The sequence below is a fragment of the Bombus fervidus genome, chromosome 10 (genome assembly GCF_041682495.2).
Source record: "Bombus fervidus isolate BK054 chromosome 10, iyBomFerv1, whole genome shotgun sequence".
NCBI classification, from domain to species: Eukaryota; Metazoa; Arthropoda; class Insecta; order Hymenoptera; family Apidae; genus Bombus; species Bombus fervidus.
Genome location: NC_091526.1, coordinates 11571956 through 11599197, shown reverse-complemented (window position 1 = coordinate 11599197; position 27242 = coordinate 11571956). Strand labels below are relative to the sequence as shown.

General features: G+C 39.3%; 2 protein-coding genes across 4 annotated transcripts; one reads left to right on the top strand and one right to left on the bottom strand.

The window, feature by feature from the left end:
• The first annotated feature begins 34 nt into the window (after positions 1 to 34).
• LOC139991509 (uncharacterized) lies at positions 35 to 26718 on the top strand. The gene is made up of 8 exons (XM_072011649.1): positions 35 to 392; positions 23497 to 24618; positions 24691 to 24817; positions 25110 to 25214; positions 25371 to 25611; positions 25757 to 25942; positions 26243 to 26391; positions 26465 to 26718. The coding sequence occupies exons 2-8, from the start codon at positions 24351 to 24353 to the stop codon at positions 26628 to 26630; spliced, it is 1242 nt and encodes a 413-aa protein (XP_071867750.1). The 5' UTR covers positions 35 to 392; positions 23497 to 24350; the 3' UTR covers positions 26631 to 26718.
• On the bottom strand, positions 448 to 26909 carry LOC139991505 (uncharacterized). Of its 3 annotated transcripts, none has more exons than XM_072011641.1 (8): positions 26852 to 26909; positions 15065 to 15225; positions 11104 to 11261; positions 6870 to 7026; positions 6309 to 6605; positions 5923 to 6233; positions 5063 to 5412; positions 448 to 4679 (listed from the first exon to the last, which is right to left on the bottom strand). In XM_072011641.1, exons 2-8 carry the CDS (start codon positions 15216 to 15218, stop codon positions 3950 to 3952), a joined length of 2157 nt encoding a protein of 718 aa, XP_071867742.1. In that variant the 5' UTR covers positions 15219 to 15225; positions 26852 to 26909; the 3' UTR covers positions 448 to 3949. The 3 variants fall into 3 exon arrangements, with proteins under 3 accessions (XP_071867742.1, XP_071867741.1, XP_071867743.1); XM_072011640.1 differs by lacking the exon at positions 26852 to 26909 and adding an exon at positions 20868 to 22662; XM_072011642.1 differs by lacking the exon at positions 26852 to 26909 and adding an exon at positions 20868 to 22662 and having other exon boundaries at positions 5063 to 5388.
• Positions 26910 to 27242: the final 333 nt, after the last annotated feature.

Sequence of the window (27242 nt, the reverse complement as noted above, 5' to 3'; positions counted from 1 at the left end):
CCTAGGGACGTTTTTTACTCTTCAAAGACAGTTCTTTGCTGTAAATGGTTGGCCGTTCGTTACTAGTTACTAGTAGATATAGATATTTTTGGACTTTAGGTAAAATGGAAGGGTAGAAGATTACGGTCATATGAATCATTTATATGGCCGTGTAGAAGATATAGTTTATAGGGCAATCCTTTCGCTAGCTAATTCAAGGGCAGTGCTGCCAGTCACCTCAAGGCTACAATGCCATGTGATTTATAATTAAAACCTTATCAATATCGCCCTTGTGTCGAAGGTCAGGGCAGGAATGGTTGTATGTGTTCATGTGTACATGTGTGTGAAATGAAAATGAGAATGTGTGGTCTCCTTTGTAATCGACGGAACTGCCTTTGAGCAAACTACAGAAGGTATTTACCCCATAGTATATTGGCTTTTTTTTTTTTTTTAATATAAACTAGGACGTGTGGCTGATACTAAATTATTGTATTTCACTTTATCAAACTATATCAATACCACAATTTGATTATGGTATTTATGATTAATAGTTACATACATAAACTCGAATGCAAATAATAAATAATACATTTGTCGCGTTAAAACAAAGTACCGTATGTAACTTAACGATTCATACAAATCTAGTTATTTGTTTTACGTTAACTTATAGTTCAAAGATATTAATAATTAATAAAATCTTTATACGTTGGACAGATGTTGATAACTTACACGATACTTTTGTCATCACCATATTTACAAAATGGTGTTAATCCTCGTAACTATTCATTTAAATGGAGACATATAAATAGATGTACATATAATATACATACATATATTGTCTGACATTTAACATAGAAAAAATCAGAGTGCGGGTCATCTGCTTCAAGGCTTACTCGTTGAAAAAATACTGCGTTCTGTGATATGAAATTCGATTGGAACAATACGCGATTTATTTTCCTTCCATCGGCATATTATATCACAATGCCGCCTTTTACTGTTATTTTATTTCCATGCGCCTCGTTTGTACGACACGTAGTCATTGGTAATTTTAAAGAAAAGCATAAGCCAGAAGACAACACAGTGAATCGTTTTTTCCGAAAAATCGTTCGTGTGCAGAAAAATATGAGATGCATATATTTGCATGAAGTTACAGGCACTCAAATCAGCTACACTGTTATTCATTTTTTTTTTCTCAATTTCTTTTTTTTTTTTTTTGGGGTTTAACCCACGTCTTCGAGCTTATACTCCGAATCTCGTTTTAACGAGGCATGACGTTCTAAAGAGAAGTATTATTTGGCAACGGACATATTTAATGACACGATTATAATTGACTATCAGACTGCGTTACGCATACGTACAACTTAAAATAATAATGACGCGGGAATGTTAATTATTTAAAATATGCACTGCTTCGCTTTCATTTTCATTTTAAATCGCAAAATTTCCAACTCGTTAAATTAAATTGCACGTCATACGGAATCGTTTGAACTCGTCTTAAATATGGAACATGTACGTAGGACAATCGAAAGTTCGACGGCGGTATACTAGTATGTATACTTCGTACGACTAATTAATTAACTATGGTTACTAGCTGCTTGGCAAAATGGTCAAGATTATGGGCAACGATCATGCATACAATGCAAAAATGGATCACGGATTAATACTGTACATACTAATATGTATATCTGAAAATTAACAAATTCTAGGTTAGGAGATTCTAGGAGAAAAATGACATCACGAAAGAACATTTATCTTAACGTTTGTACACTGATTTGTGAAATGTAAAATTGACTAGTGCTACGAATGGAAAACTTTAATTTTTCGGGTGCCTGCGGCCTCTAGCTGAATATTATCAAATATTCTTACTAAACAGAGCGTTTAATTCAACGAAGGATACTTACTATGCGCCTATACATATTGCACATGCCCTTTAACCAAACTTAGCTTTGTTATCTTAAAATATTTTACGCGTAAAATTAACTGTTAACCAAATAACCTTTCCTATTTGTAAGTATATCTAAAATTAAAATTATTATTATTATTGTACCTCTAAAAATGACTAAAAATTATGATTTTTAATATTCAGCCTATGAGGTGCCACGTTGACCTTTGCTACTATATGGATGGATTACATGTATTGGGCCTTTGCGGGCATAAAAACTCTACATGAACAAGAGACCTCCCATATTTTATCGTTTCTTTCACTTATGATATATATACCGGATCTATGATACGTTACCGTCATAAATATAATCATAGTGGAGACTTTTTGACTTCAATGATTCGTACCTTTGTTTTATATTCGCTAAAACGTCTTGGAACACAATAGTTTTTCTTTTATATACGATTGTACGTTTCGCGCGTTACAAGTGTCTCCTTTCATGATGAAGTTAAAAGAAAAACTCGACACGGTTATCTTCATTGATAGCTTCCTTAGATTCTACTCTAGTTCACGTTTACCGACCAAATTTCACTTAGAGTCATCTGTCTTTTTTTTTCTTTTTTTATAAAAATCTAATCTCCACAGAATAATTGAAACGTACTTTAATTATTCACATTGGGCACAATCACACACCAATTTCCATTAATATTCAGAATGCTTTTAACGTCGATCGTTACACTTCGAACTTATGGATATTAATTCTATTTTATTTTCTATGCATATCCGTGTTCACAGTCGATGGCAGTTAAGCGCAGATCGGGCGAGTTTTCTGATGTTATTATCTTTAAATATCGCGTCAAAAAATTTGAATAATCTAGCATTCCGTATTACACGTCTATCTACCATAGTATGAAAAATTATATCATTTATGGTAAACCTAGGATCTAACGTATCGATCTTAATCGTAAATTTTTATAACATTCTATGAGACTTATTGTATACCACTTAAGACTGACAGGACGCATTCGTAGATAAAGGGTTGGTTATTCATTTCACTCGTGTTTGACTTGCGCTTTGGTATGGACATCTGTTCCATATGACTGCTTATTTCGTTATGAATAAATAAAACCGTAGAACAACCGTCTTAAATGAACCGGTTCAATATGAACTTTCCATGTATCTACGCGTTTCTATTCACTGATCTACCGTAAAACGTTTCGTGTACTACTACATTTATTATTAAATGTAAGTAGCAAAGTAAACGAGTAATAAAACGGAAATAATTAAATTATTATAGTTTAATGTAAGCGATATAGTTTAATATAGTTAAAGAAGAATATTTTAAACAAGATACCGAAATAACGATAACTATGTTCAATTTAAAATCTGTCGCAGTAAACTCGAGTACTTCGCTGTCCTAATCACATTTGATATTGCACGATAAATTATATTAATTGCATAATTTCCAATATCGATGCTTCAAAGAGCCGAAGACTTTTTATAATTAAATTTATTAAGAAGCACGTAAATGCACGTCAACGAAACAGATACGTTGTCTTCGATAATAAACGCAGTAAAAGATTAAGAAATTCCTCTAACTACAACGACGTAACATTTGGAGATCATAGGTGAAGAATATAATAAGTATATTTCTAATGATTCTCTGATTTTGACGTTACCTCATGATTACAATTTATTAGATTCAAACATGTAAATCTTTTAAAGTTAACGACGAATTGACGAAGTTTTGTGTAAGGCAAAGGTATAATTATTAAGTCAAAAGCAACATTTTGATATTACGACGAACAATAATTCTAAAATTTTAAAAACCAAATAAAAAGATAATTTTGGTAACACGAGGCGAATTGATAACGTGCCGAATCTCGAAACCGTTTCTCTATAAAAAGTGTGAAATTTGACTTATCGTATTCTTCCCCTGCAGTCTTCGTTTGGCATTAGGAAATTGCGTTTATCGATTGTTCGCTCTTCAAGAGCAACAGGCAAGTCTTTCGAAGAAAATCGATCGCTCGATTTCATGGAACTATTCGTGTAAAAAATGCATAAAACCAATAAACATACTTATCGTTTTTAAAAAATGTGTGGTGCTAATTGCAATTTCCACAAGGAAACGGGCCTCGCGAACACCGTCACCTGACCCTTTTCTTTCCCGCCAACTAAAAAAACATAAAGTGGTGCTGGTCCATACGATGGTGTCTCGGTTTCCTTGATGTCAGCCGCAGCAACCTTAGCTCGTTGTCTCTCGGCTCTCGACGCACTGACTGCTCTTCTCGACGGAGAACCTAATGGTAAACTTTTAGGCGGTGCTCTTGGTACCCTTTTGATTTCTTGAAGTTCTAATAATTCCGCAAACGTTTGCGAGGCCGATCTGCCCGGTTCGTCCTCCAAGACGCTGTCCGGTGGGCTGTTCAATAATCTCGCAAACTTGCCATCCTGAGATTGTTGCTGTTGCTGATGATGACTCTTCGTTTCATCCAGTCCGAGGTAATTTGGATTACAAAAGCCGAATTGACCTTCGCGTATCGTCGATGGGGTAACTATGGGGCGATACTGTTTGCTCTTTCGTCCTGATTGCCAATCGTCGTCGGCGAGTGGATCACCGGGACTACGAGCTTCTATACTCGCGTAGTCCGACGTCGATTCTTCACCTTCTTCTAAGTCAGCGAATCTAACCGACGCGGACGTAGGAATTTTTGACGTGGTCGGTGTTTTCGGTGTTTGTAGCGCCGCTTCGTAAAGGTGCGAGCTGTAACTCTCGCCTCGTGTCGGCTGACAGGCCTGATGCACAGCCGCGAAGTCTCTGGAAATTTCCAAGGATCTTCATCTCTGTATTCCTTATGCGATTATCGTTGCGAATGTAACGTAGTAGATTGTAAAGTAGGTGGAAGCGATATAATAAAGAAAATTCCGTCGATAGCGAAAGTCGATGAAGAATAGAACGCTAAGATACTACGAATTTTATTAGAAAAATATATTTAATTTGAAATTAATAATTTACATCGATTACTAAAAATAAGTAAAAACTAAAACGAAGGTGCTCTACTTTTGAACGCAAGTGTATACACGTATGCTTGTGATCAGTCGTTGCTACCCATTAACGCTTTATTTTACGGATTGTATCGCTTATCCATCCACCTAGTGACGCCTCCGCCTACAAAAATAGCAGTACGAAAGTGCACTTACCGCCTTTCCTCTTGAACTTCTATCAGCCTAGAGGTAGGAGGTTCCTTTCGTTCTTCGTTGTCGCTATTTTCGTCTGGGTCGACGAAAACAAGCCTGGCTGCTTCTACAGGTGTCAGGACCGGAGTGGGCAAGGTCAAAGCACGGAAATTCGGTACCGAGATAGGATCTCTCGTCATGCCGGAACCACCGGTTGCGTTGTTACAATTGTTCATGTCCATGTTTTTGTATGTTGTTTCCAGCGGTTTCTGTCTTCTACGAGCTAGCGTATTAGCGCTTCGTGATTTCACCATACCCGTAGATGGCTCGACTACCTCGGAGTCCACTTGCTGAAACGGATAGTACGTATTCGCCTGCAGGCAGGCTCATTTGTCACATGCGTTTTCTGTGCAGATATAAAGCTTGATACGTGTGCATATAATACTAGTACAAGGGAATGGTAAAAACAAACTATTTTTTTATAAGTATCCAGGCACTTTGTTTGACGTGTATTTCAACAGTATTCGATTTTGACCAAGGTATACAGATTAGGAGAACGTAATTATGTCGAAAATGCAGCAGAGTTCATTTGTATCGTAATTTAGAAATTACAGAACTTGAAAATAAGGAGCTTGTCGATTAACAAAATAATTTTGAAAGGTTTGAAGGAAATTAGAAACACAGTTGTATTATCGCATGCCAATTGACTTTTACAAGTCAATTTAATCGCGTTATAATATTCTATCGTACGTAACTATGGTAGTTACAGAGGATAAAATTACTGCAATTCGATTTATTCACAATTTTGTAATTAAAATACACCTTGTCCAATGTAGACAAGTGTCCGGATACTTAATATAAACATAAGTAAAAAGGAAACATACCTCTTGCGGACTTTCCTCGTTGTCATCTTGGCCACTTAAAACGGAATAGCTGCACTTTGTCGGATGACTTAGCCGCGATAGATTAATTTGCGACAATTTCGAAATTTCTTTAAGAAAGCTCGGTCTAGCCGATGCTTCATTGGGTGATATCCTATTGTTACAAAGTCTCGTCCTTTGATTTCTCGGTTTTGGTTTCGAATTGTCGATATTGGTCCCTCGAATTATCAGTTCGGAAACTGCTAATGCAACGCTTTCCGCTCTTGGCTGGGGTTTAGGACCTGGCACTGATAATTTCTCCCACGTTTCCGTACCTTTCAAGAAGTTTCACACCTCGTATCTTTTTCGACGAACAAAATCGTTGTGCTACTAATGTTTGGATTTTTTACCGAAATGAAACCTCCATAGTTCGTTCGTAGCTAAACCACCGCTTTCTCCACCGAAAATTAGCATACAACTGGGAAGCCTGCAGGCTGCGTGTCCATGAAGAGGTCCTGGTCCTGGTTTGTTCTTCAACAGACACCAGGAAGCGGTCTTCACGTCCCATCGCCAGCAATCGCTTCTCTCTTGTAGGTCGGTCATACCCCCGTAAATGTACATGGCGTCACCGTGTAAAACCGCGGAGTGTTTGTGCCTCGCTGCTGGCCCGCTTTCGCTGGAGGAAAGAAGATGCCACGATTCCGTTTCTAAAACGTACATTATCGATCGTATCGTCAGCCACCTTTCAAAATACGTACATCATTAATAGATTTCCGATTCTTATGCGCGTATGGGAAATTTCAAGATACAAGAATACACATAGAGTACACATAATATATAAAACAAAATATAAGAAACAAAGTGCATTGGGTGAAACATTTTGTCTAAGTGCCATTCGTTTAATTGCGTCTACAAAGGTATGAATGTGCATAAATGTCGACAGTTTGATCGTAAAAATTCTAAAGTTTTACCGAAATGGAATGCCCACAATTCTGGAGAGCTGCCACGTAGATCTTGATAACCACCGTAAATGAGCATCTGACCACGATGAACTAAAGCAGTATGGCCTCTTCGACCTCTGGGAACCGCGCAGCCTCTCTGTGCTCTTACTTTCCTCCACATGTTGGTCTACAAATAACAAATTCTCGAATGCAAAGAAAAATCCTGATACTTTTTATACTCGTCAAACGTTCGAGTATTTAGTTGATATTCAAACATGTTGAAGCGGTCGCCACTTCTAAGAAAACTCTACATCTGATCTTTAGTTTTCACAAGCACCGAAGCCATCGACAGCTCATAGACAAAAGACTGCGTCGTTGGTTTTAGGGTTTTCTTCAGTCTTAGGGTAACACTGCCAGCGTGCGGATCTGGACCAGCTCATATTGTATTCCAAACTTTGTACTTTTATTTTAATATTCAATATATATATTTTCTACCTTACAATTTATCCACGCGTTTCTTTGTATCCACATACACCCAATAACCTTAACAAAACAAAGTATTGAAGCGCTTGTAGGCGTCTTTAAGAAGGAAACATTTTGAAATTTCATTGACATCGTGATAAACCCCCAAGTGCCACAATTATATTGGTAAAGTTCGACGATATTAGGCTTTTAGTCTTTTGGTAATCCTAGCGAGTATCAAAGGGTTAATTATTCGAGTCAGGTGACAATAGACCTGAGAATTCTCCAATTTCGACCAGACTGAAGGTTTCTGAATGGCGGATATAACTGGGGTTGTACGTAACAAAAGGCACACAAGAGTTCTAATTCGTCACTCCCCTATTTTGTCGTTCGAGTAGATTCCAGCTTGATAGCATAGGTCTAATGACAGCTTCTTCGGCATTAACGTATTTTGAATTATTCAAAAAAAAAGGGGGAGGAATGACGCATAGAATAAAGAGAAGCATAAAATATAGTTACGTGGTTAAATGCATCGATCTATTTTTAATCGTTTACCTTGAAAAAATACTGATGAAAATATGTAGGACACGAGCAACGCACGATTTGTTTTCAAAGGATAGCAGGGCTCTCCTCTACTTACCTGTTCTATATTTAATAGAAACATAACCGATGTCCGTATGCATTATGACATGAGAATAATGAGAATTTTTGGCCATATTTAAATACGAAGAACATAACAAGTCACATTCTCTACTTCGTATAGAAGAATAATTTTTAATTTCAATACATTGTTAACCAAATCTATGTATATCAGAACTACCTCTACATTTAAACTTCGGCATTAAACGTGTACTTTGTCATTCGTTCGTTTTCTCATGAAACCAATTACCAATATTTTTTCTGTACGTTGTCATATGTGAGATAGCACAGACATTCGTATCTTTTGAAGCACAGTGGCGATCACAGCGAGCCTTTCGCTCCAGTCCGTCAATGTGTAGCGTCAAAGAGAAAGAAGCAAATGCGTTGGCTTAGCCAAGGGTCTGCGATCGTACATGCAAAGGAAGGAAGATGGAAGGACGGTATATAAGCTTTATAGCAGGGGTGCTGAAAGTAATTACGTAACTCCAAGTACGTGCCTAAAGTTGATAGGTCTGTATAGCCACTTGCGTCTACCCTGTATTACGGTACGAGGGGGTTGCGAAAGGGTGGAATACTAGCTAAATTCGCCATCCACGTTAAAACGCTGTAAAATTAGCGAGAGAACAGTTGGGTACCATCAATTACGCGAATCGCTGTAAAACTTTAAACAGACGCGCGATATATCGATGAATCTTCGCGTCTTCGGACTAAATCGAGCGGCTGTTCGATCAATTTACGCAAAAAGAAAAAAAAAAGAAAAAAGAATTCGACGAGATGAAATTTCTCTTCCGACTTCGATTTACCGTACGCAAGAGAGAATTTTAACGAAGCTCGGAGGGAAGACGAGAAAGAGAGTGGAAAGAGAGCATACCACGAAGCAACCCCTCCGGCTTAACCAATCGGGTTCGCCTGACGGATTCGTAACGCGGATTTCAATAATACATTGCGAAGAGACAAGCAACGGGGAATATCCCACGCCTTCGACATGGTCCAATGAATAAAAACAAACGGGCCAAGACCGTAACCATAGCAACGCGGTAAAGAAAGTTCGGATTTTAGGGAAAATTAAAAAGAGAAAAGTAGGCGGGTCGTGTGATCTTAAGATCACGTGGGGGAAAAACACGATAGGAGAAGAAATAGTCGAAGGAAGGAATGATCCGATAGATTCCAAGCTTTTTATCTGCGACCTTCATTTTCTTTGTGACTATCCTCGATAATTTATAAAGAATCAAACGAAGACGTCATTTGTGTTCATACTTTCTAATATCCTCATTTTTCACAAGTGCATATTGCTGAAAGATGAGGAATTATTAAGGTGAAACTGATACCACGTTTCATATGTGCCCCGGGTTTATCAATTTTTAATGGTATACAGGTTGAGGGAAGAGGGAACCCTTGGGAGGATAAGCGCCGTTCAATTTCGAGGGTACGAAATGGAAGGAAGGGCTGTTGACACCAGCTGTTGTCAAAAAAATTACTCTAGTTAAACTGCAAGCATCAAAGGATCGTCACATGTTGTGAAATATCGAATACGGTCAATGATCACATGGCAAAAACATGATAAACTTTATCGATAAACGCTACAGCTCTTTAAAAGATGGAAAAACTTAAGTTATTACGTCTCTCCCCTGTAATCTCCAGTTATATCGATTTTTCACGTGACACAAGATAGTCGCTCTTCGGAACAAACAAATATATGGCACGGTGTGCGCATCGATCGATGGAACTCGATACCTTTGAAAGGTAATGGCGGTAAATTGGAGATGACAGTGACGAATGATGCATCCACGACGGTCAATCATCACGAGAATAACAAGATGGCGGCCAGAGACTCGTGATTGATCGCGATATACGTCGAAAAAACTTAAGTCGAAATACGGGAGAAAATATAGTTCTACGTTTTTAACTTACTTTTACATAAGAAATCACTTCCTTTTCGAATGTACCACGATTTCTAGATCGCTCTGTACATAGCACGATGGCACAGCTTGCAAAAGCTTTAATCACGTTATTCGATCTGCAAGGAGGGACACAAGAAGTGGTGCATAGGGGCTGCTGATGACGCTGAAGACAGATGAAAGAATAATACCCAGAGGAAACCACAACATCGATAGAAACAACGTAAAAGACAGACTACGACCCGACGTATCGGGTGTACATGACAACTTGTCTTCTAGGGGAGTGGAAAAAGAAAGGGTTGGGTTCAGGAACCAGTAAACTACAACTAAGGACAACCACGAGACAAGCGTAGCAAACAAACGTACGAAACCTATCGTTATACTGCATGAAGTGGCAAGAACTTTGAGGAAGAGCTATTGTCTAATAGCTCTCCTTCCAAACGAGCAACCAAGAACATTTCCCCTTTATTCGCTTTATACGTAGTTCCTAAAATCGTCGTTTTGTATCTTCGAACGAATTTCAGTAACGGGACTAAATGAAAAGCATCGGAGCAAGATATTGTCAATCAAGGCCTACATGGTCCTTCGTCTGGTTTGTTCAACCGAGGGTGTCGAAACCCTCGACGCCAGGAGCATCATAGGGCCAAATACCTCGGGGCTGCCGCGGCTCCGTCAAATCGAATCGCCTAAATTCGAATGAAACTAAATCTTCTTAATGAATTTAACCGGTACGCATAGCTGACGGTTCGTTTACGGGAATCTCATATAAATGGAAATCAATTTCCTATTGAAATTCATTTCCGTAATTATTTATATATATATATCTCGTCTTATCTTACTTTACGTATAGTTATCTTATTATCTTAGACACTTATAGCGTGGCAGTAAATAACACTGTCATTCATTTGAGTCGTAGATATTAGAAGTCTCGTTACTCGAATTTCAGCAAGTTGAAATCACTTTAATCGTGTGAACTCGTTATTTACGTGGCTTGAAATATCTTTTATCGGATATACTTGTATGTATACGTACGTATATCCCGATTTTCTCAAGAAGCAAGTCTCCAAAGACATTTTATTATTTTTAATTTTTATTATTTTTGCTTCGAGCCATAACGTCTGTCCGATTTCATTGGTATAAACAACGCAAGTTCGTAATCAAGACGCATCTCGATGCTTCCGATTCGATCGAACAAAGTTTACCGCGACACGTGTAACGTTCTTCGAGAGAGGGTGCAATCCGGTTTGCCTTGGGTGATACGTTACCTTGACATTGTAAACCCAAAGTGGCGTTTCCGTGCCTGCGGAAAAGCCGAGCTCACCCCCGAAAATGTAAAGGCAATCCTTGTAAGCTACCGCGCTGTGTTCCTGAAGTGCTGGCGGTCTTTCTCCCCCAGGATGCAATTCCTCCCATTTACTGTCGGCTGTAAAGAAAATAAAGAAAGGGTTAACCCGTCGGCTCGTTATTCCAAACGTTTTCATATTCCAGACTCTCTGTTTCTCTCTGTTTCTCTCTTTGCATCAAGCTGGATAAACAAGATTTACGCGACTCAGGCTTTGTGCATTTTTCCGCTAGGGGGATGATGAAGTCGCGATTAAAAGAATTGCAACAGAGTGAAGGAACAAAGAGGCTCGTCTTATCGGTGTCGCGTGTTTCGCATCCAGACGGTATGCTTAATTTAGCGGCTGCAGTTTTTTTAATGTATGCCGTTGTTGCACGCTTTAATTACCTGTTTCCGCTGTAACATGCAACGTGTATGCATACGGTTGTCCTAGTTTTTGCTAGGATAAAGAATGCCGTGCCACTTAACGGCACAAGCGGTGCCCTTATTTTTCGGCATATCTTCAGAAACTCGCCTACGCTGCCAGCAATAAATATCAGGACACCTGCTCGTTACATATTTATTGGTAAGCTCCGACAAATTTCAAGTCCGTTTGAATATTCGGAATTGATTCGAGTCAGTTGTCGACGCTTTGTATGAAACCAGCCAATGTCTCGACGCTGGCGAACGAGAGCGCACGGGTGTTCGTGTGAAATTACTACATCGATGCAACACCGTGCAAAATTAAAAGGAAGACACGCAAAGGGAATCGTAATCTCAGGGGTATCTAGAAATCTTTTTCGACGCGCTAAATCACACTTTCACCCGCCTCGGCAATCTGCTGCTCTGAAATAAATCCTCCAAGCGGTCGGGGCTTCTTAGAAACAGAGGGACGACGACGGCGAATGTTGCAGTGTATTCGAGGGATTAAATGCAAGCAGTGCCAAGGACGCGAAGGAAAAAGAACGAAACGTACGAGAAATAATTATACCGCGACTCGCGTATTAAAACAAAAACCACAGGGTGTCTGTGCAATCATGGTGCAACCGAGTACGAAACGATTCCTCGTGAAAAAAGTAAGCGAGAAGTGCGGAATGAAAGTTTTGCGTCGAGCAGATTTTCAAAATCGCGTTTTACTCGAGAACGGAATGTCGTACGAAAAATTTTATTCTACATTTATAATTAATTTTTTTCATAAAGAATTGCTTCTTGTGAGTTCATATTACGATTGCAGGGACACTTTGTACGCTGACGGAACATCGTTCTTCTTTTTTTGCAAGAATCAGAGCATGATTTTTACGTAATGTACGTAAAAGGAGATCGAATAAATCTAAATTCATTCAACGTTAAGTTGATGACGCTTTGAAGGGTGCGTTAAAACTTGTTCCTTTATTGCATGGGTTTAACAAGAGATAGACGTTCTTTTTTACCCTTCGGAAGTTTTACGAAAAGAGAAAAGGGACGCTCCCCTAATCCGCTCAGAAAAATAAAGGCAAAGGAAATCAGCGGGGCATGAAGTTACGTTATATCGTATGAATAAAGGAAGGACGAGATTTTTCTTGCCCGATGCCGAACAAAAGATTCTTTCTTCCACCTTCCACCTCTCGCTGTTCTCCTGTATTTTCCAACGAAAATCAAAAGAGTGTTCCTCTACGGTAAAAACGTTCGAATCGCAGCTTCGCACTGGAACGTGCTCGAGAACAAAGCGTACGAAATTTACGTAAGAAGCATAATGTGTTGGCTGAAGTAGCTGCGGCTCTCCTAGACTGACACTAGAGATGCCCGACATTGATTACGAACACGTGTCGTATCTAGCTGGCTACGAAGCTATGCATACCCTTTTGTTCGAAAAATGCTGTTCACAGGATAAAGTTCCGATGGCTTTGATGGAAAAAAAAGAAAATAATCGACTCGAAGTGAGTAGAAACGATCGATCCGCTATAGATCTCTAATCTTTATCAAACTCATCGCAAATTAGGCATTCGATGTAAGAATGGATTAAGCCACGTGAGTGGCTATAACACTAATTCATTTCAATATGTTGTATCAACGCGTTCTCGCACTTATTGCAACTCCAAAGACAAATATTGCAAAATGTTACTTCGCTCGCCTTCATTCGACAAATGTTTATAATACGGTCGTTCGCGTTTAAGTTAACAGCTTGTTGAAAAATGAATGAATGAAAAATGAAAAAGGAATCGATGTATCGACATACAACGATATAAAAGAAATATCTGCACGCCATTGCAGTTTTACTATCGTCATTAAAGTTTTAGGATAGATATCGATTTAATAAATAGAAAATAAAGGACAAGAACCCTTTGAAATCCCCACCGATGGCAAAAGAGGGTGAAACAAAACATACAAGGACGAAGTACTCTTACGGTTCTTCGAGGTATCACAATATTTTTGCAAGATCAAGTATCGACAATGCTATGCTTTTAAAACATGCCAGGGGGTTACTCTGATAGTATTTGCCCCCAGGAGACAAACCGCCAACATCCAACCCTTCCGATGCCGCTTTAATATTCACCCGAAGTCGTAGCCGAACAATCCCTTCTGATGAATAGGGCACCTCGTGGACGTACCATCAACCATTGCAAATTCATTTTAGGATTTCGCCTCGTATTTTGCGTACAACGTCGAATTATCCACGGTAACGTGTTCTGGTTCGGATCATCGCACGATTTAAACGTTTCTTTCCTAAAAGAACGTAACGAAGACTTTGACCAATTTAAAATCCGCTCGCGTGAATTCGCTGGCCGATTCCGATATCGGTCGATGTAGAGACCACAGGGAATACGTTTAGCGTGTTGCTAGTCAAGCAGATCGAAACTTGGCTAGGCTCTACGTGGTAGGCTATTTAAGCCGAATAAGAGACGCTTCTATTTGATTCTTGGTAAACTTTTTCTGTTAAGACTAAGCGCCATTGAAAAAACTAATCGATTTGAACGCGATGCTACGAAATGATTAATGCGATACGTCTCATAACTATAAAATCGCTTCAACATTTTCGATTCAATTTCCAATACACCGCCTCGCTTAGTATACTATCCTAACGTTTATTCGTTTTTAGATGATTCAGAAGGATAAACTTTGACAATATAAATTTCCTATCGCTAAGACGCTTTTACAATGTGTTGTTTCGCGTTTTATGTCTCTTTTCCTCACAAAACATTGTTTACCGGAAGATTACCGATATCAAAAGCATGTAAAGTTCAATGAAATGGTTTTCTCCGTATTCGATAACTAACGAATTGAAAGACAAAGTTCATAAAAAATTTATGCATATATAAATGTCACTTAATTTTTATCTCTAGACACTCTACCTACGATATTTTTAACTCTTCTGAACTTGAAATGCGATTCATTCCATATACCAGAGAAATATCACCTGCACTTTGCTTCTAGACGTCTCGTACAAGAATCAAAGTGTCTCGGCTGGTTTTACGCTTATGAGACGCAATAGCCAAACGCACGGTGCTGGTTATGACGCGTATAAGCCATGGATTATCACATGAGGGTGCAATTAATTCGCGTACGTCTGATCTCCGTGGAAACAGTCGTAATTGTGGAGTATCGCCGGCGGATTTAGTTGATATACGTGGGCTTTAATAATGGCGTATTATTGATCAGACTGAACCCCGTTTAAATTCCGTCGCGCACCCTCGTTCACCGAGCGAGATGGTAGGGTGCGTTGGTCAGAGATGTTGTTCGTGTACCGTATTCAAGTTACTCAGACGTCGTGTATTAATACCTCTTGTAATTACAAGGATTTTTTCCACCCACTAATTCCACTTTCCCTTTTCGCTTTCCATAATTCCGTCGTTAGTTGCAAAGCTCGCTGCTAACTATTCGTACATATCGTCGAGCAAGAATTGAAAGCGATAGTAATTATCACTTACCGAGGCTGTATCGCCAGAGGTCTTTGAGAGGAAGATTGCCGTTTCGTCCGCCAAGGAGATATACGTGCCCTGCGAGCAAAGTAGCGCTGTGCTTGCTTCTGGAAGGTGGTGCGGGCCCATTTTCACTGCCAGCCGCAGTAACCGAGCTCCACATTTTCTTCCTGTAACAGAGAGATCTCGGAATTAGTTCTAGTGAATGAAACGATTTAACGAGGGTTTTATTCGTGATATACGCGGAAATTGAGTGAAACTGGGAAAACTAGTTCGATTTGTAGTAAAAAAAAAAAAACAGACTGCGGATGTTGCTGCATTTTGCTGCGTTAACGGATGAACCAAAAATAGTTCAATGAGAATTTAACAAACGTTGACGAAATGCACTTTCAAAATTATTACGTGGCCACTGTAACTTGGCTTATCGAGTATTTATCCATAAGGCAACGAGAAAGATAAATTTATGTCTTGACGGTGCTGATACAGGAAAAATAAAGTATAGAGAAACGAAATTATTACATAAAGTAGATTGTTTTTCTTCTTGTTTTAATAATCGCGAGTTGGACAGTAAGGAATACGATATTCTTAAATGCCTCGTATGTTGGCTTTAAACGCATCAACGGCTACGCAGACGTATTTGAAATTCAATTACCGAAGCTTCGAAATCGAGTTTCGGGTAAACGAATGCACCCTCACGCACCCCAAACACGCGTACGCAAATACGTCTGCCAAGCAATACGCTCGCCGGTAGACGCGCCGCGCCGGTACAAATGGGATTCCCCATGGTATACCTATACTCGTTTTGTACAGTACCACCAAGAAAACGTGGCGAAGGGAAATCTGTGAAAATACGGGGAAAATAACGAACGTACAGTGGCTGACGAAAGTATTTGAACGTTTAGACTGAAACTTCTTACGAATATACTATGTGTGTTGTACAAAATTTTTCGAAATTTCATTAGTACCATAACTAGGCACGACCGCCGTGATCATATCGACAAAATCTGTAACCAATTTAATAACGCGAGTCACTTATTGCAAAGATATTCTTAGTAAAAAAAAATCAGTATAAAATCAATAAAAAATACGGTGTGAAATTTGAGAAAGTTTCGTGTAAGGCACGTAATGTACCCATACAAGTCTTCTATACTTTCATGGGTCACTTTATGACCTGCAATGTTGCTCAGGAAAGTTTTAAAGCACGCAAGTGTTATTTATCGTTTTAGAGTTGAAACGCGAGCCAGGAAGAAATAGAAATATCTTTGCTAATGGAAATATTAATGGAAATATTAATGAAAAAAGAGGGAAAGATCGAATAGCGCGTTAAACGAAGCAATTCCGTGTTGACATATCAATCTGGTTGAATAAATTAGGCTTTGAGGTGTAACCTCTGTAGTGGGCGGTCTAATTCAAATGAATGGAAATTCAACGATTCCCTCGTGAAACCGTGTTTAAATATAGGTGGAAAAGTTTCTCAAATATCAGTCGCTATTCGCAACTGCTTCGTATTTGTCGCATCGTTGCATAACTTGCATTTTCACACTTCGTCAAATCGATGGCAAATGGTGTCTGACCCGGAAACAAGAAACGTACGAAAACACGTCGTTTGTTCTCGTTGCTTTCGACGTCCATCCTACTGGAAGTATACTCAAAGACACGGTCATTTTAATCTTTTATGACGCATCGACGCTACGTTTGCGTCTGTTTCGGCAAAAATGACGACAGCGTTGAAATTGTGAAATCACTGGCAAGAAACAAATTCTTCAAGCGCAGACAAACTTTAGAACACGCTCCGGTTCATAAATAATAGAACAGCTGAGCTCGCTTGCGCAATAATTTACTACCGAAACAACAATCCCAAAGATTTTATATAAATTCCTAGTGATTTTTTTTTTTTTTAGTTTTATCTTATCTTCTTCTAGTTCAAGTGCTCTGAAAGTTAAGAACGAGCGTGTATAGTCAGACTCGATGGATTTTGTCCGGGCATATTTTCTCGACATCTCTCGTTTGCTCGAGTATTGTTTTATCACAGCAATATCCCTTCGACTGCTGGCTCTTGAGCACTCTACGGGGAAGCGTTTTCTTCCTGCAACCCCTAACAACGTTGGAAACTGGCGTGTTATCGACCGGTGGCGGGAATTTCATTTTTCCCAGGTTCGATATGCTACGAGCGCGACCGCCAAGATTCGACTAGATTTTGATCCCCCGACTCCCTTTTCGTTTGAAAGGCAGAGGCAGGAATTCTGCGTGGAGGGTGAGCGAAAAGCATCCTCTCTCGCTCGCTCTGCTTAACTCGATTCGCGAGGGGATGCGTTACCGCTACCGGCTTCCGACAAGGGAGCGTAGTCAGACAATTTCCTCTATCGCGTCGACACTCGCACTTCTCTTGATTCCTGTATTACTTGGCCCAATGTTCCTTTACCGGCTGTTTCGCGTCGTTCATCCAAGGACCTCTGTTTATGGCGCATTGCATCTTACAATCATAAAATCGTCGACAAACTTTCGATTCATAAATGAAACACCTAGAACCAAAGGAATGCAAGTGACACTTTTATAGCATTGCGTAAATCGCAATTTAACATTCAAAAGTGCCAAATCTTTCGCTTTATGAATTATCGAATACGAAGAAAATCATTTTGTCTCGCTTGAATCCGTCTGGCGCCAACGATTTTTCTGTTCTTCCCTCAAAAAGACAGAGTATATTCACTGGAAGGAAGAGAAACGATACAGAGGCAGTTTATTCTTGTTTCGTAACTGTAGAATCAACATAGCATTAAAATGGAATTACAACGATAACTTAGAAACACGTGGATCAATTGTTCTAATCGCGCGTCGATCTATAAAAGTTGAAAAGTTTAGGCTTCTTTCACAATTATGTATTTTGAACGAATCGATCAACTTTTCATGACAAGGATTATTTACTTTAGACCACACACGCTGTCGCTAAAAACACTAAAAAGCCTTGCTGAATTACATGTACGGTCGTTGCTCGTCGCTCGTTTTTGCTATGCTGTCTGATCGTTAGCAAGTCGTCAACGTGGCAGAAAAAGTTACGATTTTTTCGCGCGAAATTAATCTGTCGGACTTCATCGCGTTACCCCTAGCCAAGCGTTGTTAACTGCGCGACTTTTTTCTACGTGATCTTTGAAATGGACGTAATGCACGGGGGAGAATCGAGCGTAAAGATCTTATGAAACATACGCGGGTGTCTGAACAGCGTCAACGAATACCGAGAGCGAGGAAAATACGACAACCGATATAATATCTCCGTCTACAGATTTTAAACAGCGGGCTCGCACCCCTCGTTCGAATACTAGCGAAGAAGGCAGGATTAGAGAAACGTGGCTGATATTTTTCAGCGATTTTACAGTATCGATTCTTTCGTTGTCTACCGCGGAAAAATATGTAGGTATTTCCAGCAGCTTATCCTCCTATACGTTCCACTATTTTTCCTCTTTTTTGCCCCGAGTTCGTGTTTCTATACCAAACTCTGGTTAAGGCGATAACAAATCGCGATAAGTGAGATTTATGAATGTTAAAGGCTACGGTTTCCGAATTCCTTCCATATACACGCTACTTCATAATATAATACGAGCGGCATATTTGAAATATCAGAAGCTCTTAGCCGCGCGCTAACAAAATCTTTTAAGCGAACTTTCACCTAAGGTTCGTTAACGCATTCTTACGTCGGAGAATGAAGACCGAGTTCTCATTATAGCGGATGCACGTGCAAAGAACCACTTTTCGTTGTACACCTGCCCGTGTAATCTTTTTCTCCCTTGCCTTTCTTCCGCATCTTTTCCTGTTTCTGTTCAGCGGACGCCAACTAAAAGTCATCCGGCGCATGCAACGTTGCACACCCCATAGGATGCAGAAAACTTCTCGCGTATCGCGTCGATCTTTGGACCCCTGTCGATTCGTCGAAGCGAATGAAAGCATTAACGATTCAAGCGTTGCTTAAGTGGCAATTCCCTTTTTAAATTAACGCCAATCTATATCGTGAATTCTTAATATCGAGTTACGAGTCGATCGAACTTTTCTTCTTTCTTCAAAACGTTTACAAAGTGTCGTGTGGCGGGGAATAAGAAGAAAGTAGGGGAAAGTCGTTCCCTGTCATCGCGTTACGATGTAAAACGTCCCTGCCGTTTGACGCGTGTTTTGAATGACATCCTCTAGAAACCCTCCAGCGTGTCACCAGTGTCACTTGCGGTAGGATCCATGTAACCCCACGCATTCCCGTGTATAATTGCATCCGATGTAAATCATCTAAACGAAGCTTATAAAACGTAATCCCAACCACACGAACGTGTCCGATCATTTTTCCAGGACATTGAATTTCTCGTTTCGTTGGTTCGTATCTATGATTAGATCTTGAAGCTTTGGTATGTGACTGTATAGATATTCGAGATTCAATTCGGTGTTTACTCGAACTCAACTAAATTGAAACCGCTTTACTAACATTTTTACTTAAAATATTCTTTTAAGCCACGTACTCATTAAGCAAGTCGCTCGAGTCGAAGCGTGTTGATCAATCCGAATGAGAAATAGATAAATTCGTTTGCAAGGAATTTTTAGAATAGAACGAAACCTTAAAATAAAATCGCAGAGCAACGTGATGCGAATTGATAATACTTGTTTCTGGATGGTCGCGGTATCGGTGCCCCTGAATAGAGTATTAGACCCAGTTAGGTTTCAATAAATGAAATTAATGCGACGACAACAAAGATTCCGACAGTGTGCCGTCTGTCTCGTTCCTTCTGCACGATAGCGATTGCGTTGAGCGTGAGTTATTTCAAGTGCTACCTAATATTCGTCAGTGCGAAGATATTTGTGTCAAACAAACGCGGTGAATGACCTCGATCAGATCAGAGAAATTGTTTTAACATTGAAATGCATATCCTTAAAAGACGACCAAACAGAAGTGTAGGATCGGCAAGAGATTTTCGCTCGACACGCGAAAATTTGTGAAAATGTAAAACATTATCTTCTTGCCAAAAGTATCGTTTAAATTAAAGCAGATTCATACTTGACTTTTCCAAACTGAACTATTTCGGAAACGATGTCACCAGTGCGACATTGTTAATCTTAATTTTTATTTTGAGCCATAGAATTTTCCTAACTTCGATTGTATCACGAGCTTTAGACTCAAATTTTAGCTTATGCATCGCACAAATTTAAATCTCCTGTTGCGTACTGTGGATAATGTTAGAGAATCTTCGGTTTGTCTTTATAACGCGGTGTCGTGTCACGTACGTTGTTTCATATATTTATTTCAATAAAAAGTTACTCGTTATTCTCGAATAACTTCATTTTATTCGTAGTTCTACTGGAATAAAATTTTATTCGAACAATGTCCAACTTCGTATCATGGTTTATAAAGAAGATAGAACAGCATACTTGGCTAACATTACGTGAAGAACATTGATTTTCCGTGAGGTTAAGGACACCGTAAACCGCATCTTCACCACGTGACTTCGACTTCACTGACTTCATAATTTCTAAATATCATCTATTTTAATCCATTCGAGCTACGCGTTTAAACTCGTTTCCCCTTTATCCTCGAACGCCATTTATCCTTCACATTTCGCGTTAAGGATTTATACAAGAAAAATATTGCACGCGATAAAGTTCCAAGTATCAGAGACAAAAGACCGCAATGTTTTCAGCTACTTCGACCCACGGTAAATCTCGAAGGAGCGGAAAACATGACGAGTAGCGGGAACATTTGAAAAATGTTAAGAAGAACGAATTAATTATAAAGGTAGCCGGTAACGGTGGATGCCTGAGGGTAACGCAATTTTAACAAGCTTACCTCTCTACTCGGTAAACCCTCTATCTCGTTAGCTTTGGCGAATGCAACTTGTGACCCACATGCAAGCGACGATTAAATGCGACTAAGCCTGCCTTTACGGTGGTAAGAACATCGCTGAATGCTCCTCGGCGATTAACCTTTGATTCGGCGGAAACGCATCGTCTAATTGGTAGACCTTCGAATCTGTCGAATGACGTGGCCCACAACGGTCAACAGAAGCAACAACGAAATCTCCGGTTCGTTCCCAGTGATCTCTTCAAATCGTCACAAACTCCACTTTCAACCTGTTGTTCCCAACGGCAGGTGTGACACGGTGAGCAAGAATGCAGCCGACCGCGGTATTCGAGTTTACACAGAACACACGGCGGACAAAAGACAGGTTCATCCTTAAACTGCTTCACCGCGACATATTGACTGTATCCACCACTGGATATATCGCCAAGATATTGCCAATGTTGATAAGAATCGTTCTATTGGCGCACGACGTACGAAGTGTCACTCGGGTCATTCAGTACCATTCAGAAATTCCATGCATCTTTTATCTCGCCGCGGCATCGAGTCATTGATAATCTTTGCCTCGGCTCCGATAAACGTCTTCTTCATTTACGGTCACTGCAAAGACGGCGGATGCATGGTACCGCGTAACGATCTCGTGAAACCGTGGGATCACCGCGATTAATCTTCGACGGAATGATTCACCGGGCAAACTTCGCCACGTTTCCTTGTTGCCATGGATGAAAAGAAAAGAAAAGCTAAGATGTGTCACGAGGACGGCACTCTGCGTGCTCGACGTTTCTTCCGTACTGCGTCCGGGTCGAGCACCTACCTCGTCGAGTCGTCATCGAGGACTCGACGCAGGCGCCTATAGGGAAACCACCCCCTGTTACCCGCAAACTCCAACGCTTCCATCCCCTCTGACTCGGCCAGGGGGTGAACATCCGAGTGTCGAACGCTTTTACTGTATTCCACGGTGGCAACGATACACAAGCATGAGCGTCATCCAGAGGACAATCGTACAGTATCGTCTGTCTTTTTAAAGTCTCTATCAAAAAGAAAATTCGTTTCCTGCTTGTGGGTGTTGTAATACGGGAATAAATAAGAACATTTCATTCGCACGGTGTTCGACTCAGACTTTTCAAGGTTGTGCACATCGTCCTAACGAACGCCGATACGTTTCGCTGGAAAGTATAGTCGAAGAACATTGCGAACATTCGGATCGCTGTATATTTTGTTTTTGGTGCAAACGTACATAGATGCACGTGGATTATGATACGTATCGTAGGGATGATTTAAAGAGATTCGATGATCGTTGGTTAGTAGCTCCGCGCTGTACAGGGGTAGAATTGTGTCTGAGTAAATTTCTATGACGATGTGAGGTTGGTTGGTTAGGTTGCACATGCGCCAGCGTCGGTCTCCATGGGAACGGGATGCTAGCCACCGCGTGTGAATGCGTATTGATTACTCCACTCTTGCTCCATTCCACGATCTCTTGTTACTCGTCGTGTCTTCTCCTGTCACCCCGCCGACCCTGCTCTACCTCCTCTTTCTCCACTTTCTTTTCTCTCTTCCTCCTCGTTCGCGCAACGAATCATCCCGCTCCATCCACGACCTTTCCCCCTTTTTTTCTTCTCCAAATTAGCTCCGTAATGTCTCTGCCCGCTCTTCTCTCCCTTTGCATAGACCAGAAATCTTTTCTTCGCTAGCTTTTCTATCTCGCCACGAGTAACAGATCTCTTTCTCTAAAAGCAATCGTTTGTCTTTCGATTTCAAGCAAATCGAGCTGTATTCTGGGAAGAGGAGAAGATCCACGACGAACCTGTACACAGAGCTGGACATGACAGTGACGTTAAGTCAAAGTTTGGAGAATTTTAGTTGTTGGAAGCAATAATTTATGGAAGTACGAAAAAACAGTTGTAACATGATTATAAACGCAAATATATAAACCAGAATACAGTTTTATAAGAACTAGCAGCGAACTGACGTATACTATTCCGATTCTCTCAGCCAGACAATTATCGAATTTAAGCGTTCAAGTAGTTCCGAGTATTTTTTAGTTGAATGATTGAATCATTATGAAATTCCTCCTTATTTTCTTCGTTTTCCATGTACAGTTCTTTTCGTTATTGCTAGAACTTTCAACGCAATTTCCTCGATTCGTCGTTTTACCTTTTTCCAGAAAACTCGCCAGTTACAATCAAAATAACAAGATTGCCCCCCTATTACGCTCTTTGACCTCTCAGATCTTTTCCCTTGTAAATTAGGTGATTCTAACTGCTTTCTTTCGTCATATTTTTAAAACCCGCGTTTTCTTCTCTTTCAACCTTGCAAGCGGTTCACGCACAATGGACAGACAAATTTTGCACTATGTTGCAAGGGGATACGTTTACTAAGATCGACAATCACCGACACAAAAAATATCTAGGCGGAACAGATTGCTCCATTGTGCTTTGTAATGCCGATTATATTAAAAGAACGAAATTTCGATTCATCGATGATCGTACTCGATGCAATATTTCATAAATAGTACCTTCCAACACGTTGGATTCTTAACCAACTCGTCTCACTTTTTTATATAATTTATCTAAAATTCCCTCAATGAGGATCAAGTCAATCTGTCTTTGTATTTCAGTAGCAGCGAATGTATCGATGCACGACATTGTCAAAAGTTGTGGGAAAAATCATTGAAAAGTTCCAAATAAAGAGAACGAAGAAAATTGCCAATTTGGTCTGTACGATGAAAATAAACTGACACGATGCAATTCTTTTTATGCATGGGAAAGTAAAAAGATTGAAGACTAATGTGTACGCTTCCTGAACTTTCAAGAAAATAATGATAATATCAACCAAACTATGTACGTGTAATTAAAGAGCGCATTAGCAAGAACGCAAGTACGATCCAGCACTAATGTGAAAGCGATAGATCCGAGTGTCTATCGCTTTCAAGATTTGACCTGTTGTTCCTTGTTCTATCAGAATGTGAAATTTCACTTAAAACTATGGCAACAAACGGACGTTAATTAAACCCTTAGCGTGACGGTAAGGATATTGTTGGCTCACTCGTGACACTTATATTTTCACCGGCATGCTCTTGGTCATGCTTCGTGATTTACAGAAACGCAACTAAACAAACAAATTTTTTCCATCGAAGATAATACGAATACGAAGTATAAATGAAAATAGAATACAAATATGAAAGTTAAAGAAAAAAATTGTTATTAAAATAAGAATTTTTATCAACTATAACCGATGTATTTTTTATCGAATAATTTTTCTAATTGAAACGACGATGCAAAGAAAGCTTGGAAAGAGAGCCGCTAGTGCTGAAGGACAAACGCGCGACGATATTCCATGCGTGGCCACTATATAAAAAGGTGAAACTCATGGAAAAGAAACACTTTTGTTTCCCCAGTCTTTACGCTAAAACGTATCTAGAAATTTTACTATCTCGCAGCGAATTGTTACCTAAGTAGATTTTTTATTAAGATGTCGCAACGATTCATTTGCGCTCTGCTAACGACTAGCGTTATTTGCTGTGCACTCGCGGAGAATAATGAATTCGCCGCGGCTTCTGAATTCGTTAAGAAACAGCTCACGAAAGATAAACTGTTGACGGACGTCGTACGCGCTAAAAATTCTTCCAAGACGTCATATCTGTATAGCGTAGTGTCTGATAACGCGCAACATGGACAAAAAAATTTGGATAAACATTCACGAACGATTAACAATCAGCGATTGGAATCTGATTCAAGAGATAAGTGAAGTATTGGAATAAAAATCTTTACATTTTTGAAACGTTCGCATCACGATGAATTGAAACGTGCAAGTTTCAGTTGCTGCGGATCCAGATACGGTTCCAATTCGTCAACGCGACCTGATTCGTATCACAGTAGGATCCCTGTGGACAACGGTCGATATCAAACTAAATTTACTGAACGTTTACCCACTGATAGGTGATTCTTTAAATTAGTATTACAATGCAGGATTGGGCACAATTAAGTAATCGAATAAAATTCAAGTTCGAATAATTATTCGAATAAAACTTTTCCTTTGTTACTTTACTTCGAATAGCGTTATCCGAATGATAATGTATTTTGGAAAATTAATTATTTTATTTTGGAGCAGTTATGTAGTCTTCTGTTTATTATTTCTGCTTTAAACAAAAGATATCCAATCTTGGTAAAGTATCGTGTGATTAATTTACGGAGGTGCAGATTTTCTATCCGAAACATAATACATACGCAGATACGGCTGGCAAACTCAAGGACCACCACCAGGTTTAAGCGGAAGACCCGGAAGTGGAGGTTACGCTGGAACTGCATTTTACGAAGGAGGTCATACAGGAGATAGGTAAGCAGTCATTAGCTTGATGTCTATGAAACGTCATTTTTTCCAAATGAAATTGTAATATTCAGGCTTGGATATTGTTTAAACAAAATATTTGAAAAGTAATTGTAGATTATCTCTTTTCTAACATTTAATTTAATCTCATACGGTTATTATTAGATTTGGTCCACGACCGAGTTATGGGAGCGAAGGTTCACGCAAACCTGGTAGTTATGATTCCGGCGGAGGATATGGTTATGCTAGCAGTGGTTTCGGAGGATATAGCTTTAACCGACCAACTGGTTACGGAGGTGATTATGGAATTTCAGGGACCTTCGCTAATGGCGATGAATTCGGATCTGTGGAGTTAAATCGTCCAGATGGACATCCTCCTCCCCATCCGAATATTAACGCGCACAAGGTAATGGTTGAATTTTAGAGACGAATCGAGATCTGATTTTAAAGAGGCCTGCACACGATCAGCAGTACTGACGATAAAATTGTTTATACAGTTTGACAATAGTGCGTACTTTTTAGCGCATATTGATTGCTATTATTTGCATTAGGCCGTCGCTTTAAAGGCATTGGCAGGTGTTGCGTTAATTGGTGCAGCCGCCGCTTTAGCAACAAATCCTGTTCTTCTTCCGCTCGGAGTTGTATCAGGCAGAAAGAAACGATCGAGTTTGTCCATCAAAGACAGAAATGATTATATGAATTACATTTTAACAAACTTGAAAAGTAACGTTACCAAGGTTGTTTAGTCGTATTTGAACGATATCCTGTCCAATTATTGAGAAACAGTGTACCTATTGGTTCTGAAGAGTCAATTCGTAGGAAATCGATATAAATAGACTGCAGATGTTAGTACACGTGTATATTTTCATAGAATGTTAATAGAAAAATAAAATCTTGATAGAAGTTTGTTAAATTATGCTTTTTTACTTTTAATACCATTCTCCATAGTTGGACAGTATTTCTATTGTAATTTCTCATTCGTTGATTCTAACTAAGCATTCCATTTTAATATATCGTACTATGTTATCGTTAAGTAGAATGATGAAGATGGAAAGAAAGTATCTCTCTCACCAACGTGTGTAGCTAGAGTCACGTGCGAGATTCAAAAGAATTACTGGATCAATCGTAAGAAGGACGCTAACTTTTTCAAAGAAATATCAGCATTGGAACATCGTCTTAACAATTTGTATATATATTTTTGTTTTTTGTTGTTACAGTAAACTATAGAAAAAATTACGTAAGTTTTAATATTATTACAGGCTTCTAAGCTTTAATGTACTCGACGATGAACTTATGAATATGCGCATTAGAAGATTAGTAAGAGCGGCAACCATTGTTGCCGTGAATGGAGACAATTGCAACGCATTTACTTGTACTCTTGTACAAATCAAAACAAGCAAGAATCTATCTGTTCTTAAACTATAGAATTTATCAAAGAATTGTAACTGGATATTCTTCTAAATATAAAAACCGACAAAAAAATAAAGGCGTAAAATTTTGCGCTGATAAGAAACACTGTCATTATTATACTCATTTCTCGTGGAAACGGAGAAACCGTATGAAAATACATGAATAAAAATAATATAACACAAAATATACATACGTATGCATGTTTGATAACTTAGAAAATAAAAACGAAACAATACCTCGACTTCTTGACGGCCCGCAGGCAACTGTGACTAAATTCTGCGAATGGTATCACGTAACACGTGTTGTGTATAATAGTGGGGTACCATTCATGCGCGTAATTATCCCCGCCAAATACGATTGACGATACTCTGTTATACAATTTCTATAGCTAATTAGTTATTGTTTAAGGGCACACATAATATTATATAATTTCTTAAGCCTTTTAAATAACGTTATTTTCTTAAATAACAGTATTCTAATCCCGTTAGTAATTTACTGTTATACCAAAAAATATCGGTCTCAGTAAAAGGCGGGTTTCCATATAAGCACTGCGATGCATTGACGATTCGCACAAATATATTTATCCAGTGTATATACATTTGCTCTTCTATCATATCGTTAGTTTTA